General features: G+C 41.6%; 1 protein-coding gene across 1 annotated transcript in view; it reads left to right on the forward strand.

Moving 5' to 3' along the window:
* Window positions 1-15682, forward strand: part of LOC117823835 (ribonuclease inhibitor-like) — a 34860-nt gene continuing 19178 nt past the window's right edge. Inside the window, exons 1-12 of the mRNA XM_034699081.1 lie at window positions 1-16; window positions 385-515; window positions 8315-8491; window positions 8958-9134; window positions 9509-9685; window positions 10536-10712; window positions 11087-11263; window positions 12114-12290; window positions 12665-12841; window positions 13692-13868; window positions 14243-14419; window positions 15270-15446. Of these exons, the coding sequence (XP_034554972.1) occupies window positions 478-515; window positions 8315-8491; window positions 8958-9134; window positions 9509-9685; window positions 10536-10712; window positions 11087-11263; window positions 12114-12290; window positions 12665-12841; window positions 13692-13868; window positions 14243-14419; window positions 15270-15446 (1808 nt within the window). The 5' untranslated portion in view covers window positions 1-16; window positions 385-477. The remainder of the gene's footprint in view (window positions 17-384; window positions 516-8314; window positions 8492-8957; window positions 9135-9508; window positions 9686-10535; window positions 10713-11086; window positions 11264-12113; window positions 12291-12664; window positions 12842-13691; window positions 13869-14242; window positions 14420-15269; window positions 15447-15682) is intronic.

Consider the following 15682-nt stretch of genomic DNA (forward strand, 5'->3'; position numbering starts at 1 on the left):
CTGTGTGTGTTTGTGTGTGAGTGTGTGTGCGTTACTTCCTGTTCTCTGAGTCCTGGGTGTGTCTTTTAAACTCTCTCCTGATTCGTGTGTGTGTGTGTGTGTGTGTGTGTGTGTGTGCGTGTGTGCGTGCGTGCGTGCGTGCGCGCGCGCGTTACTTCCTGCTCTCTGAGTCCTGGGTGTGTCTTTTAAACTCTCTCCTGATTCATGTGTGTGTGTGTGTTACTTCCTGCTCTCTGAGTCCTGGGTGTGTCTTTTAAACTCTCTCCTGATTCATGTGTGTGTGTGTGTTACTTCCTGCTCTCTGAGTCTTGGGTGTGACTCTTAAACTCTCTTTCGATTCGTGTGTATTCCTCTCTCACTGAGTGTTTGTGTTTAATCTCTTAGACTGACTTCAGATCAGAACACGAGTGTTCGTTTAGAGGAAGAGGAGGACCCAGTTGTGTGTCTCTGAAGACTGACCGGACTAAAGATCCTGCTATGAACTTCAGAAATGAAGCTGGACCCTCAGACTCAAAGTAAGAGAACTCACTAACTCATTTCAGCTCTGAGGGGTATACTACGAAGCAGGATTTGTGGTTATCGAGGTAACTTCAGGGTAAACTCTGGATCTTCAGGACTACCATGGGGGTTCACTCCTTACATGGGTAAATCACCATGGCTAATAATGCTGAACTCCTAACCTGCTCCGGGGTAGGTTATGTTCAGGATCAGAGATCAGTTTGGAGAAAACTCAGCTTGCTCAATCACGGAGCCCTGTGAGCTGATCTTGAGGGGAGAGAGATGGGCAGGACACTGTGTCTTATCTCTCAGTTCTTCCTTCATGTTTCAAACTCAGCTGTGTTGAAGTTAATCTGGATTATGTGTTTAACTTCTTCATATTATTCTAATATCTGTGCTCTAAATTTAGAAAATATGTCGATGTGCTGAAAGCAGACTGTCTGTGTCTGTGATTGGTCACATGTTGCTGAATCCACCCCGTTCATGTGAACGCGCTCTGGGTAACTCCAGAATGAATCATCATGTTGATATGTTCATTTAGTGTTTAGATTTTTTTTCCTTCTTCTTCCGTTCTCTCCTTAAAAGGGTGTGGGAGGAGCCACCAGCTCCCGTCCAAAACACCTCCTTCCTGCTCTAGAGCCCAACAAGACGCCACAAGGCCACACCGGGTAAACCCCTGCCTCCCCTCACCCCGACCAGCCCAGACCAAACCCCCCACCACTATGGCTTGAAAACCCGATCATGTTATATAATGACTGTAGAAAAGCAGGACGGAGTTCTATAAAAGATAGAAGCAAGAGATAAATAAATGAACAAGGGTTGTCACACTCACTCACTCACTCACTCACTCACTCACTCACTCACTCACTCACTCACTCACTCACTCACTCACTCACTCACTCACTCACTCACTCACTCACTCACTCACTCACATAAACACGCTCATCCATACAGCTGTGAACATATTTATAGTAAGGATCATTTAGACTGTAAGGCTTTAGCAAGTATCCACCTGTCATAATTTAAAGTGACTTTGATTAATCCCAATAAAGCTTATCAGCTGTTCTAGGAGGATTTTCATCACATGTCCTCAGTTTCATCTTACAGCAAAAGCCATGGTCCACAGAGAGCTTCCAAAGCATCAGAGGGATCTCATTGTTGAAAGGTATCAGTCAGGAGAAGGGTACAAACATGTTCCAAGGCATTAGATATACCATGGACCACAGTGAAGACCGTCATCATCAAGTGGAGAAAATATGGATCAACAGTGACATTACCAAGAACTGGACATCCCTCCAAAACTGATGAAAAGACCAGAAGAAAACTGATCAGGGAGGCTTCCAAGAGGCCTACAGCAACATTAAAGGAGCTGCAGGGATTTCTCACCAGTACTAGCTGTGTACTACATGTGACAACATCTCTCCTATTCTTCATATGTTTCTGCTATGGGTAGGGGGGCAAGACGGAAGACTTTTCTTATGAAGAAAAAAATCCAAGCCCAGCAACATGTTTCAAAAACATTCATGAAGTCTCCCAAAAGCATCAAATGTTTTATGGTCTGATGAAACCAAGGTTGAACTTTTTGGCCATAATTCCAAAAGGTATGTTTGTCATAAAAACAACACTGCACATCACATAAAGAACACCAGACCCACAGAGAGGCATGGTGGGGGCAGCATCATGATTTGGGTCTGTTTTTCTTCAGCTGGAACCAGGGCCTTAGTCAAGGTGGAGGGAAGTATCAACAGTTACAAACACCAGTCAGTTTAACACAGAACCTCCAGGCCTCCGTTAGAAAGATGACGATGAAGGGGAATTTCACCTTTCAACATGACAACAAACCAAAGCATACATCTAAATCAACAAAAGCATGGCTTCAACAGAAGAAGATTAAAGTTTTGGAATGGCCCAGCCAGAGTCCAGACCTGAATCCAGTTGAATATCTGTGGGGTGGTCTGAAGAGGGCTGTGCACAGATGTCCTCACTATCTGATGGATTTGGAGCTTTTGAAAGAAGAATGGGCAAATATCACCACGTCAAGATGTGCCATGATAATAGACTCCTACAAAAAAAATAGAGTGCTGTAATAAAATCAAAAGGTGCTTCAAACAATTATTAGTTAAAGGGTGTGTACACTTATGCAACCACATTATTTTAGCTTTTTATTTTTTATTATTCCCCTAAAAGATTTAAAAAAAAAATTCAATTATGACAATGGGCGGTGGTTTGAGGGATAAGTTGGATCCTTGTCTGGTTTCAAGAGGAGTGTTATCATTGCTGTATCTATAGTCGGAGGTATTCTGGAGGTGGCTGTAAATTCATCTATTAGTTAAAGGGTGTGTACACTTATGCAACCACATTATTTTAGCTTTTTATTTTTTATTATTCCCCTAAAAGATTTAAAAAAAAAATTCAATTAAATTGTTCATGTTATAGGTCACATTAAAGGTGGAAAAAGTTCTGACATGATTTATCTTGGTCTCATTTTTTTACATCACAAAACCTGACATTTTAACAGGGGTGTGTAGACTTTTGATATCCACTGTATATTGAAAAATAAAAAATAAATAAATAGGAATAGAGAAGGAAAAACTAGGCATAATATTTAATAATAATGTTATAATAATGTGATGTTAATCTGCTTTTTTGATGAAATGTATGTTACTGCATAAGGCCTGTTCTGTATGTAGCCAGTGAGAATCTATTTCAGAGGGATTAATCCACTTTATTAAAAATTTGAGATGGTTTGCTGAGTGAAGAGTTGAGAGTTTTATCCTGGAGTTGTATTTTTCCAGTAAAATGTTGTTATAGCTAAGTTAAGAGATTTGATCCAGGAGGTGTTGGGAGAAATGGGGATCATAGAAAATAAGTTGTTGACTTTAGGTAGGATTGACATTTTAATTGTTGATATTCTTTCAGAAAGGGAAATTGGTGAGTTGGTCCAGCGATTTTGGTCTTCTTGTATTGATCTGAGTAGTGGGGTGAAGTCTAGGTTGGCCAGCTCTGACAGCTTGGAGAAAATATTAATACCTACATCAGGGGTACTCAAATACAAATCTTAAAGGGCCACACATATTTTTTTCAATGAGCCAAAGGTCTATTTAATGAGGTCGGTCGGACCATATGCAATAATACTGTAATATTCAAAACAAAATGTCCTTTTCGTTCAAAATAACAACAAAAATATGAACTACAGTTGTGCTCAAAAGTTTACATACCCTGACAGAATTTGTGATTTTTTTAGCCATTTTTCAGAGAATATGAAAGATAAGAGAAAAACTTTTTTTTCACTCATGGTTAGTGGTTGGGTGAAGCAAATTATTATCAAACAACTGTGTTTACTCTTTTTATATCATAAAGACAACAGATACTACCCAAGAGATCATAAATTCTGCCAGTAAGGGTATGTAAACTTATGAGCACAACTGTAAATGTTGTTGTTGTGTGATTTGTGTCATAGATGTGTCAAGGGTCCTGCTTGCAGCTTGATATGATGATTTCAGTGCATTTATTTTGTAGTTCTTACCTCTGAATTTTGAGGAAATGTCTCTTCAACATTCCTATGCTTCGTCTTATAATGCCGTTTCAAATTGGAAATCTTCAGCACAGCTTTAGTCTCCTGGCATATGAAGCACATGGGTCTTGTGGTGGTTGGAGGGTGAGTGATTCAAAAGTTTCACTCCATTCTTCTTTCAATAGTTGATTTTCACCGTCCACTTTTCTTTGAGCTGCAAACTTGGAACACAAGGTTTTCGTGCATTCTAGAGTCTTACAGCTGGCAAAGTGGCAATATGTGAACTGCTCCATAAACGAAAGTGAAAGTTGAACATTGCACTCGCAGCAGTGGACTCTAAGTGACCCAGTAACAGGCTGTCAGTGTCTCGTTGGCATGGAGACCAGTCCCGGAAAACACACGGTGACCCGACCAAAACACAGAGTGAAGGGATAACAGTTTTGGGGCCACAAATAGTCGGTCGGTGGGCCGCCTATTGAGGGCCTCTGACCTAGATATTTGATATTACCTGTGGGAATGTAAAAGGGGGAGGACTGGGCGGCCACATCCCATTCAGCCGGGGTGAGTGGCAGGATGGTAGATTTCGACCAGTGAACTGAGTATGAATTTAAGACCGTAAAGCATTCTTGTAGGGCCGGGTTGTGGTCCTGGAGGAAGAGTAACACATCATCTGCATATAGAATTATTATCTGTTCTGTGGTGGGGTTTGGATTCCTTTAATACTATGTTTTTTTCTAATAGCTCAATAAATGCCAAACAGGGAAGAAGAGAGAGGACATCCTCGCCAAGTACCATTGTGAAGAGTGAAAATTTGTGAATTGATTCCGTTAGCAGTGATAGTGACTTTAGGTGAGGTGTATAGTGCTTTTATTCAGTTAGTAAATTACTCTCAGAACAAATATTTTTGTAAAACTCTAAGTAAAATCTTCCAATTAACCCTGTCAAATGCTTTTCCTGCATCAAGTGATAAAATAATAGAGCTGGATTTCTGCTGTTTTGAAAGTTGCATAAGGTTGAATAGTTTGCGAGTGTTATGAGCTGACTGTCTACCTTTAATGAAACTTGTCTGATCTGGGTGTATCAGGAGTAGAATGATTTTTTTCAATTCTTGATGCTAGCGCCTTGCTGATGATTTTAATGTCCGCACTGATGAGGGACAATGGGCGGTGGTTTGAGGGATAAGTTGGATCCTTATCTGGTTTCAAGAGGAGTGTTATCATTGCTGTATCTGTAGTCGGAGGTATTCTGGAGGTGGCTGTAAATTCATCTATCATCCTCATAAACAATGGGGAAATGGTTGACCAGAAATGTTCGTAGAACTCAGCAGGGAAGCCATCTGGGCCTGGTGCCTTGTGGTTTGGCATTTTATTGAGTGCGCTGTCCCTCAGGGGAGAATGGATGGTCCAAATTGTTTACCTGCTCTTGTGTGAGGTGTGGTAAGTCAATAGTATTTAAGATTTGATGGATATCATCAATATTTGGATTGTAATCGGAGTTGTATAATTCTTTGTAGAAGTTCATAAAAACAGTATTTATCTCTTCAGAGCTTTAGTTTATAATGCCATTCAGTTCTAGTTTAAACTTTTGTAATTCACCGTGGAGGGTTTGAAGGCGTAGCTATTTTCGAGTTCTAATTTACATTCTAGTTCAGTATCTTTCTTTTTTTATGTATGATGCGTATGATATGATCCTGCCCCCCAAGACTGCTTTACCTGTTTCCCAGAGGAGTGAAGGAGGGTTGATCGGAGAGTCATTTAATTCCATGAAGGATGTCCACTCTCTCCTTAAGTAACTGTTAAAATCTTGGTCTTTAAGCAGTGATGTGTTAAACCTCCATTTGGTTGATATTTTTGGATGAAGCTTTCTGTTTACCATAAATTATACTGGGGAATGATCACTTATAGTAACTGAATACACTTTTGTGTCTGGAATATCTGAATGAAGGGAGTTAGTGGTTCAAAAGAATTCAATTCTGAAGTATGAATGATAAACCTTTGAAGTGTGTGTATTCTCTTTCATCCTGGTGGTTTAATCTCCAGCTGTCACCAAGACCACAATCCTCCATGTACAGTTTTAAGACTGCTGTGGGGTGGTGAGTTCTAATGTTACCTGAGGTACTTGATCGATCTACAGTTTGTTCTAGCACTATATTGGGGTCCCCTCCTATGATTAACTGAGGGCTGGGGATATGGGGATATTGTTGAATCCTGAGAAGAGTCTATGGAAAAATGACGGATCATCTTTATTGGGGCCATACAAATGAACGATAGTATAGAGTGTATTATACATTGAAATAATAATAACTTCATATTGTCACTCTGGATCTGAGAAGGTAGAATTATGGCTGAATTAATTTTTTTATTAATAAGAATTGCAACTCTGCTTAGAATTGAAGTTTTCTGTGAAAACACGAGGTAATCTGTTGATTCTAAGACAGAGGGTCAGTTAGATGAGTTTCTTGAAATAGGGCTGTGCCAACTTAATGTGATGGAGGGGTTTGAGTACCCTAATGATCCTAGGAGCTACAGTATGTTGTTGGGGGAAATTACCCCTGGTAGGGTCTCCCAAGGCAAACAGGACCTAGGTGAGGGGGTGGACAAAGTGCGGCCCCCAGACACCTGATGAAGAAAAATGACAGGACCTGGTTCCCCGCCGCCATTGCTGAGGTGGCTTTCCAGAGCTGCAGACACAAGGTTGCTGGGGCTAGTCGTGGCGGTAATCCCTGAACCTGCGGGTGGACACCAGAGGTAAAGGGTGCCGTCAGCGTCTTACCAAGTGATTTGCGGCCCTGGCGGTCAAAGAGGCAAAAACTTGGCCATGGGAGAAGTTTGGTGAGTCTATGGAACAGGACTTTCAGTTGGCCTCGGAGAAATTCTGGCAGACCGTCCGACAGCTTATGAAGGGGAAGTGGCCCTTTGTTCACACTGTTTACAGTGTGGATGGGGAGCTGCTGACCTAGGCGGTGGAAGGAATATTTTGAGGATCTCCTCAATGCAAGGAGCATGCATTCCGAGGAGGAAGCAGTTGGGGGACTCTGAGGTGGGCTCGTTCATCACTGGGGCCAAGGCCCTGAGGCAGTTAAACGACTCCAAAGCAGCAAGGCCCCGGGGGACCAGAGGGTGTGTTCAAACTAAAGGGGGATCACACTCCTCAGCCTCCCTGGAAAGGTCTATTCCAGGGTGCTGGAGAGGAGAGTCCGGCTGTTGGTTGAAATTCAGATGCAAGAGGAACAATGCAGTTTTCATCCTTGCCATGGAACACTGCACCAGCTCTATACCCTTGTGAGGGTGCGGGAGGGGGCATGGGAGTTTGCCCAACCAGTCCACATGTGCTTTGTGGACTTGGAAAAGGCTTATGACTGTCCCCCCCGAGGTATCCTGTGGGGGGTGCTCCGGGAATATGGAGCCTGTTGCTACGGGCCATCCAATCTCTGCTTTGTCGGAGCCAGAGTTTGGTTCGCATTGCCGGCAGTAAGTCGAATCCGTTCCCACTTGAGGTTGGACTCCGCCAAGACTCCCCTTTGTCACCGGTTCTGTTCATAACTTTTATGGACAGAATTTCTAGGCGCAGCCAAGTGGCAGAGGGTGTCCAGTTCGGTGACCTTAGGATTCTATCTCTGCTTTTTACAGATAATGTGATCCAGGAGCTCAGTGAGAGACTGATCCCCCCCTAAATGCACCACAGAACGCCACAGGAAATCATTCCTGCCTGTGACCAACTGCTCAACTGCTCCCTCTAATTCACTGAACAATAACCTGTACTCTGTGCAATAACCATGAAATACTCTATATGCCACTTTAACATCCTTCTATATTTCTCCTTCATTCCCTGTTGTACATAGATAATTCTAACTATTCTGTGCTTCTGTATATACTTTTATTTTATTTCATTTTATCCTATTTTATTTGTTCTTTATTTTATTTTATTTTACTTTATTCATATTTATATCTTATTTTATTTATTTCTTCTACTATTAATATTTTGACTTTCTTACATAATGTTTATTAGAGCTCTGTAATGACCAAATTTCCCTCCCCAGGATAAATAAAGTATTTCTGATTCTGATTCTTTCTTTTGTTCATATTTTTCTGTTTCTTGCAACAAATGTAGTCTGCAAACACTGATATGGGTAGAAATTTCAGAGACTGAATTTAAACGTTTGTATTATATAATATTTTGAGATTTCGATTCTTCAAATTCAGTTTCAGTTTTCTCAGACAAACATCTGGTTGACAGAGAAGAGTTATGGAGTGCAGACTCACAGCTCTCCTTTTCACATCTACATACTTCTTTTCTATTCAGATTGGGGGGCTGCAAATTGTCAGCGATCAGCTGTGCTTCTCTGGCCTCTGCTCTGGCGTCCAACCCCTCCCATCTGAGAGAACTGGACCTGAGTAATAACTTCGAGCTGCAGGATAAAGGAGTGGAGCAGCTGTGTGGTCTTCTGGAGAGTCCACTCTGCAGACTGGAGACTCTGAGGTCAGTTCATTGACCCTGTTATCCCTGTTGGTCTGACATGTTTACACATATCACTCTGCTACGCTACTTTGTTTAACTGCCACTTCACTTCAATCACATAAATACATAGATGGCCTAGTTAGCAATGCAGAACTGGGTGTATTGTTTTTATTAATCCGTTCTGCGCCCCCCCGTAAGACTGCTTTCACTCTACTGGCTTCAATCTATGAGCAGGGGTTCCGTGAAGCAAACCTACCAGCGAGCAGGTTAGTTTCATAGAGTATGTCGCCCGGGTAACTGAGTCAGTGTTACACTTAACTGGCTTTGAGAAACAGAAATAATCTGAGATTCCCAATTTTCAGGGTTGACTAACCTGGGATTTTCCTTTAATCTGCTTTCTGAAACGGTCCCTGGTTGACAGAGAAGATTTATGGAGTGCAGACTCACAGCTCTCCTTTTCACATCTACATACTTAATTTCTATTCAGATTGGGGGGCTGCAATTTGTCAGTGATGAGCTGTGCTACTCTGGCCATGGCTCTGGCGTCCAACCCCTCCCATCTGAGAGAACTGGACCTGAGTAATAACTTAGAGCTGCAGGATTCAGGAGTGGAGCTGCTGTGTGGTTTTCTGGGGAGTCCACTCTGCAAATTGGAGACTCTGAGGTCAGTTCATTGACTCTCTGTTATAACTGTTGGTCTGACATGTTTAACAATGGAAGTTAACTTTGTTCATACACACCTTACAGTCAGGAAGTCAAACACTTTCTTTTGTTCATATTTTTCTGTTTCTTGTAACAAATGTAGTCTGCAAACACTGATATGGGCAGAAATTTGTGCCAGCAGAAACTGAATTTAAACGTTTATGTTATATAATATTTTGAGATTTCATTCATGTCACTGAAAATTCTAATTTCACATTTCAGTTTTAGTTCTTCAAATTCAGTTTTCTCAGAGTCACACCTGGTTGACAGAGAAGAGTTATGGAGTGCAGACTCACAGCTCTCCTTTTCACATCTACATACTTCATTTCTATTCAGATTGGGGGGCTGCAATTTGTCAGTGATGAGCTGTGCTACTCTGGCCATGGCTCTGGAGTCCAACCCCTCCCATCTGAGAGAACTGGACCTGAGTAATAACTTAGAGCTGCAGGATTCAGGAGTGGAGCTGTTGTGTGGTTCTCTGGAGAAACCACTCTGCAGACTGGAGACTCTGAGGTCAGTTCATTGACTCTCTGTTATTACATTTTTTCTGACATGTTTAACAATGGAAGTTAACTTTGTTCACACCAAGCGGCAACCTCCGGTCTAAAAATATGAGTCCAATGCGGAAGTGTTAAAAGCTGCAGTATATCGAGGATCCGCTTGAGGCCAGCTCCGGAAGTACCGCAAACCACATACACACCAATTCAAAGAAGACGATCTTTACAGCAAAAATGAACATGTTTACAGCCTGGTACAAAAGACAGGTGTAGTCTGGATAGCTCATTTCTCGATCGGCACACACTCTACGGGGTGATTTTTTTACTAACGCGGCAATTTCGAAGATATTGAGATTCCAAGTCTTCCAATCAGAGGCACAGCTGCCAGCAGGAACACTGTAGCTGTTGGCTAGGAGGCCCAAACTCCGCCTCTTTACGTCACAATCACTCGAAAGCAGCAATATGGCTGCCGCCGACGATTGACCTAAAAACAGCTCTTCAGAAACAGATGGGTGACATCACTGATCCTACGTCCACATTTTATACAGTCTATGGTTTATACACACCTTACAGTCAGGAAGTCAAACACTTTCTTTTGTTCATATTTTTCTGTTTCTTGTAACAAATGTAGTCTGCAAACACTGATATGGGCAGAAATTTGTGTCAGCAGAGACTGAATTTAAACATTTATATTATATAATATTTTGAGATTTAATTCACGTCACACTGAAAATTCAAATTTCACATTTCAGTTTTAGTTCTTCAAATTCAGTTTTCTCAGACAAACATCTGGTTGACAGAGAAGAGTTATGGAGTGCAGACTCACAGCTCTCCTTTTCACATCTACATACTTCATTTCTATTCAGATTGGGGGGCTGCAATTTGTCAGTGATGAGCTGTGCTACTCTGGCCTCTGCTCTGGAGTCCAACCCCTCCCATCTGAGAGAACTGGACCTGAGTAATAACTTAGAGCTGCAGGATTCAGGAGTGGAGCTGCTGTGTGGTTCTCTGGGGAGTCCACTCTGCAAATTGGAGACTCTGAGGTCAGTTCATTGACTCTCTGTTATAACTGTTGGTCTGACATGTTTAACAATGGAAGTTAACTTTGTTCATACACACCTTACAGTCAGGAAGTCAAACACTTTCTTTTGTTCATATTTTTCTGTTTCTTGTAACAAATGTAGTCTGCAAACACTGATATGGGCAGAAATTTGTGCCAGCAGAAACTGAATTTAAACGTTTATGTTATATAATATTTTGAGATTTCATTCATGTCACTGAAAATTCTAATTTCACATTTCAGTTTTAGTTCTTCAAATTCAGTTTTCTCAGAGTCACACCTGGTTGACAGAGAAGAGTTATGGAGTGCAGACTCACAGCTCTCCTTTTCACATCTACATACTTCATTTCTATTCAGATTGGGGGGCTGCAATTTGTCAGTGATGAGCTGTGCTACTCTGGCCATGGCTCTGGAGTCCAACCCCTCCCATCTGAGAGAACTGGACCTGAGTAATAACTTAGAGCTGCAGGATTCAGGAGTGGAGCTGTTGTGTGGTTCTCTGGAGAAACCACTCTGCAGACTGGAGACTCTGAGGTCAGTTCATTGACTCTCTGTTATTACATTTTTTCTGACATGTTTAACAATGGAAGTTAACTTTGTTCACACCAAGCGGCAACCTCCGGTCTAAAAATATGAGTCCAATGCGGAAGTGTTAAAAGCTGCAGTATATCGAGGATCCGCTTGAGGCCAGCTCCGGAAGTACCGCAAACCACATACACACCAATTCAAAGAAGACGATCTTTACAGCAAAAATGAACATGTTTACAGCCTGGTACAAAAGACAGGTGTAGTCTGGATAGCTCATTTCTCGATCGGCACACACTCTACGGGGTGATTTTTTTACTAACGCGGCAATTTCGAAGATATTGAGATTCCAAGTCTTCCAATCAGAGGCACAGCTGCCAGCAGGAACACTGTAGCTGTTGGCTAGGAGGCCCAAACTCCGCCTCTTTACGTCACAATCACTCGAAAGCAGCAATATGGCTGCCGCCGACGATTGACCTAAAAACAGCTCTTCAGAAACAGATGGGTGACATCACTGATCCTACGTCCACATTTTATACAGTCTATGGTTTATACACACCTTACAGTCAGGAAGTCAAACACTTTCTTTTGTTCATATTTTTCTGTTTCTTGTAACAAATGTAGTCTGCAAACACTGATATGGGCAGAAATTTGTGTCAGCAGAGACTGAATTTAAACATTTATATTATATAATATTTTGAGATTTAATTCACGTCACACTGAAAATTCAAATTTCACATTTCAGTTTTAGTTCTTCAAATTCAGTTTTCTCAGACAAACATCTGGTTGACAGAGAAGAGTTATGGAGTGCAGACTCACAGCTCTCCTTTTCACATCTACATACTTCATTTCTATTCAGATTGGGGGGCTGCAATTTGTCAGTGATGAGCTGTGCTACTCTGGCCTCTGCTCTGGAGTCCAACCCCTCCCATCTGAGAGAACTGGACCTGAGTAATAACTTAGAGCTGCAGGATTCAGGAGTGGAGCTGCTGTGTGGTTCTCTGGGGAGTCCACTCTGCAAATTGGAGACTCTGAGGTCAGTTCATTGACTCTCTGTTATAACTGTTGGTCTGACATGTTTAACAATGGAAGTTAACTTTGTTCATACACACCTTACAGTCAGGAAGTCAAACACTTTCTTTTGTTCATATTTTTCTGTTTCTTGTAACAAATGTAGTCTGCAAACACTGATATGGGCAGAAATTTGTGCCAGCAGAAACTGAATTTAAACGTTTATGTTATATAATATTTTGAGATTTCATTCATGTCACTGAAAATTCTAATTTCACATTTCAGTTTTAGTTCTTCAAATTCAGTTTTCTCAGAGTCACATCTGGTTGACAGAGAAGAGTTATGGAGTGCAGACTCACAGCTCTCCTTTTCACATCTACATACTTCATTTCTATTCAGATTGGGGGGCTGCAATTTGTCAGTGATGAGCTGTGCTACTCTGGCCATGGCTCTGGAGTCCAACCCCTCCCATCTGAGAGAACTGGACCTGAGTAATAACTTAGAGCTGCAGGATTCAGGAGTGGAGCTGTTGTGTGGTTCTCTGGAGAAACCACTCTGCAGACTGGAGACTCTGAGGTCAGTTCATTGACTCTCTGTTATTACATTTTTTCTGACATGTTTAACAATGGAAGTTAACTTTGTTCACACCAAGCGGCAACCTCCGGTCTAAAAATATGAGTCCAATGCGGAAGTGTTAAAAGCTGCAGTATATCGAGGATCCGCTTGAGGCCAGCTCCGGAAGTACCGCAAACCACATACACACCAATTCAAAGAAGACGATCTTTACAGCAAAAATGAACATGTTTACAGCCTGGTACAAAAGACAGGTGTAGTCTGGATAGCTCATTTCTCGATCGGCACACACTCTACGGGGTGATTTTTTTACTAACGCGGCAATTTCGAAGATATTGAGATTCCAAGTCTTCCAATCAGAGGCACAGCTGCCAGCAGGAACACTGTAGCTGTTGGCTAGGAGGCCCAAACTCCGCCTCTTTACGTCACAATCACTCGAAAGCAGCAATATGGCTGCCGCCGACGATTGACCTAAAAACAGCTCTTCAGAAACAGATGGGTGACATCACTGATCCTACGTCCACATTTTATACAGTCTATGGTTTATACACACCTTACAGTCAGGAAGTCAAACACTTTCTTTTGTTCATATTTTTCTGTTTCTTGTAACAAATGTAGTCTGCAAACACTGATATGGGCAGAAATTTGTGTCAGCAGAGACTGAATTTAAACATTTATATTATATAATATTTTGAGATTTAATTCACGTCACACTGAAAATTCAAATTTCACATTTCAGTTTTAGTTCTTCAAATTCAGTTTTCTCAGACAAACATCTGGTTGACAGAGAAGAGTTATGGAGTGCAGACTCACAGCTCTCCTTTTCACATCTACATACTTCATTTCTATTCAGATTGGGGGGCTGCAATTTGTCAGTGATGAGCTGTGCTACTCTGGCCTCTGCTCTGGAGTCCAACCCCTCCCATCTGAGAGAACTGGACCTGAGTAATAACTTAGAGCTGCAGGATTCAGGAGTGGAGCTGCTGTGTGGTTCTCTGGGGAGTCCACTCTGCAAATTGGAGACTCTGAGGTCAGTTCATTGACTCTCTGTTATAACTGTTGGTCTGACATGTTTAACAATGGAAGTTAACTTTGTTCATACACACCTTACAGTCAGGAAGTCAAACACTTTCTTTTGTTCATATTTTTCTGTTTCTTGTAACAAATGTAGTCTGCAAACACTGATATGGGCAGAAATTTGTGCCAGCAGAAACTGAATTTAAACGTTTATGTTATATAATATTTTGAGATTTCATTCATGTCACTGAAAATTCTAATTTCACATTTCAGTTTTAGTTCTTCAAATTCAGTTTTCTCAGAGTCACACCTGGTTGACAGAGAAGAGTTATGGAGTGCAGACTCACAGCTCTCCTTTTCACATCTACATACTTCATTTCTATTCAGATTGGGGGGCTGCAATTTGTCAGTGATGAGCTGTGCTACTCTGGCCATGGCTCTGGAGTCCAACCCCTCCCATCTGAGAGAACTGGACCTGAGTAATAACTTAGAGCTGCAGGATTCAGGAGTGGAGCTGTTGTGTGGTTCTCTGGAGAAACCACTCTGCAGACTGGAGACTCTGAGGTCAGTTCATTGACTCTCTGTTATTACATTTTTTCTGACATGTTTAACAATGGAAGTTAACTTTGTTCACACCAAGCGGCAACCTCCGGTCTAAAAATATGAGTCCAATGCGGAAGTGTTAAAAGCTGCAGTATATCGAGGATCCGCTTGAGGCCAGCTCCGGAAGTACCGCAAACCACATACACACCAATTCAAAGAAGACGATCTTTACAGCAAAAATGAACATGTTTACAGCCTGGTACAAAAGACAGGTGTAGTCTGGATAGCTCATTTCTCGATCGGCACACACTCTACGGGGTGATTTTTTTACTAACGCGGCAATTTCGAAGATATTGAGATTCCAAGTCTTCCAATCAGAGGCACAGCTGCCAGCAGGAACACTGTAGCTGTTGGCTAGGAGGCCCAAACTCCGCCTCTTTACGTCACAATCACTCGAAAGCAGCAATATGGCTGCCGCCGACGATTGACCTAAAAACAGCTCTTCAGAAACAGATGGGTGACATCACTGATCCTACGTCCACATTTTATACAGTCTATGGTTTATACACACCTTACAGTCAGGAAGTCAAACACTTTCTTTTGTTCATATTTTTCTGTTTCTTGTAACAAATGTAGTCTGCAAACACTGATATGGGCAGAAATTTGTGTCAGCAGAGACTGAATTTAAACATTTATATTACATAATATTTTGAGATTTAATTCACGTCACACTGAAAATTCAAATTTCACATTTCAGTTTTAGTTCTTCAAATTCAGTTTTCTCAGACAAACATCTGGTTGACAGAGAAGAGTTATGGAGTGCAGACTCACAGCTCTCCTTTTCACATCTACATACTTCATTTCTATTCAGATTGGGGGGCTGCAATTTGTCAGTGATGAGCTGTGCTACTCTGGCCTCTGCTCTGGAGTCCAACCCCTCCCATCTGAGAGAACTGGACCTGAGTAATAACTTAGAGCTGCAGGATTCAGGAGTGGAGCTGCTGTGTGGTTCTCTGGGGAGTCCACTCTGCAAATTGGAGACTCTGAGGTCAGTTCATTGACTCTCTGTTATAACTGTTGGTCTGACATGTTTAACAATGGAAGTTAACTTTGTTCATACATACCTTACAGTCAGGAAGTCAAACACTTTCTTTTGTTCATATTTTTCTGTTTCTTGTAACAAATGTAGCCTGCAAACACTGATATGGGCAGAAATTTGTGTCAGCAGAGACTGAATTTTAACGTTTATATTATATAATATTTTGAGATTTAATTCACGTCACT

Source organism: Notolabrus celidotus, chromosome 13 (genome assembly GCF_009762535.1).
Source record: "Notolabrus celidotus isolate fNotCel1 chromosome 13, fNotCel1.pri, whole genome shotgun sequence".
Classification (NCBI taxonomy): Eukaryota; Metazoa; Chordata; class Actinopteri; order Labriformes; family Labridae; genus Notolabrus; species Notolabrus celidotus.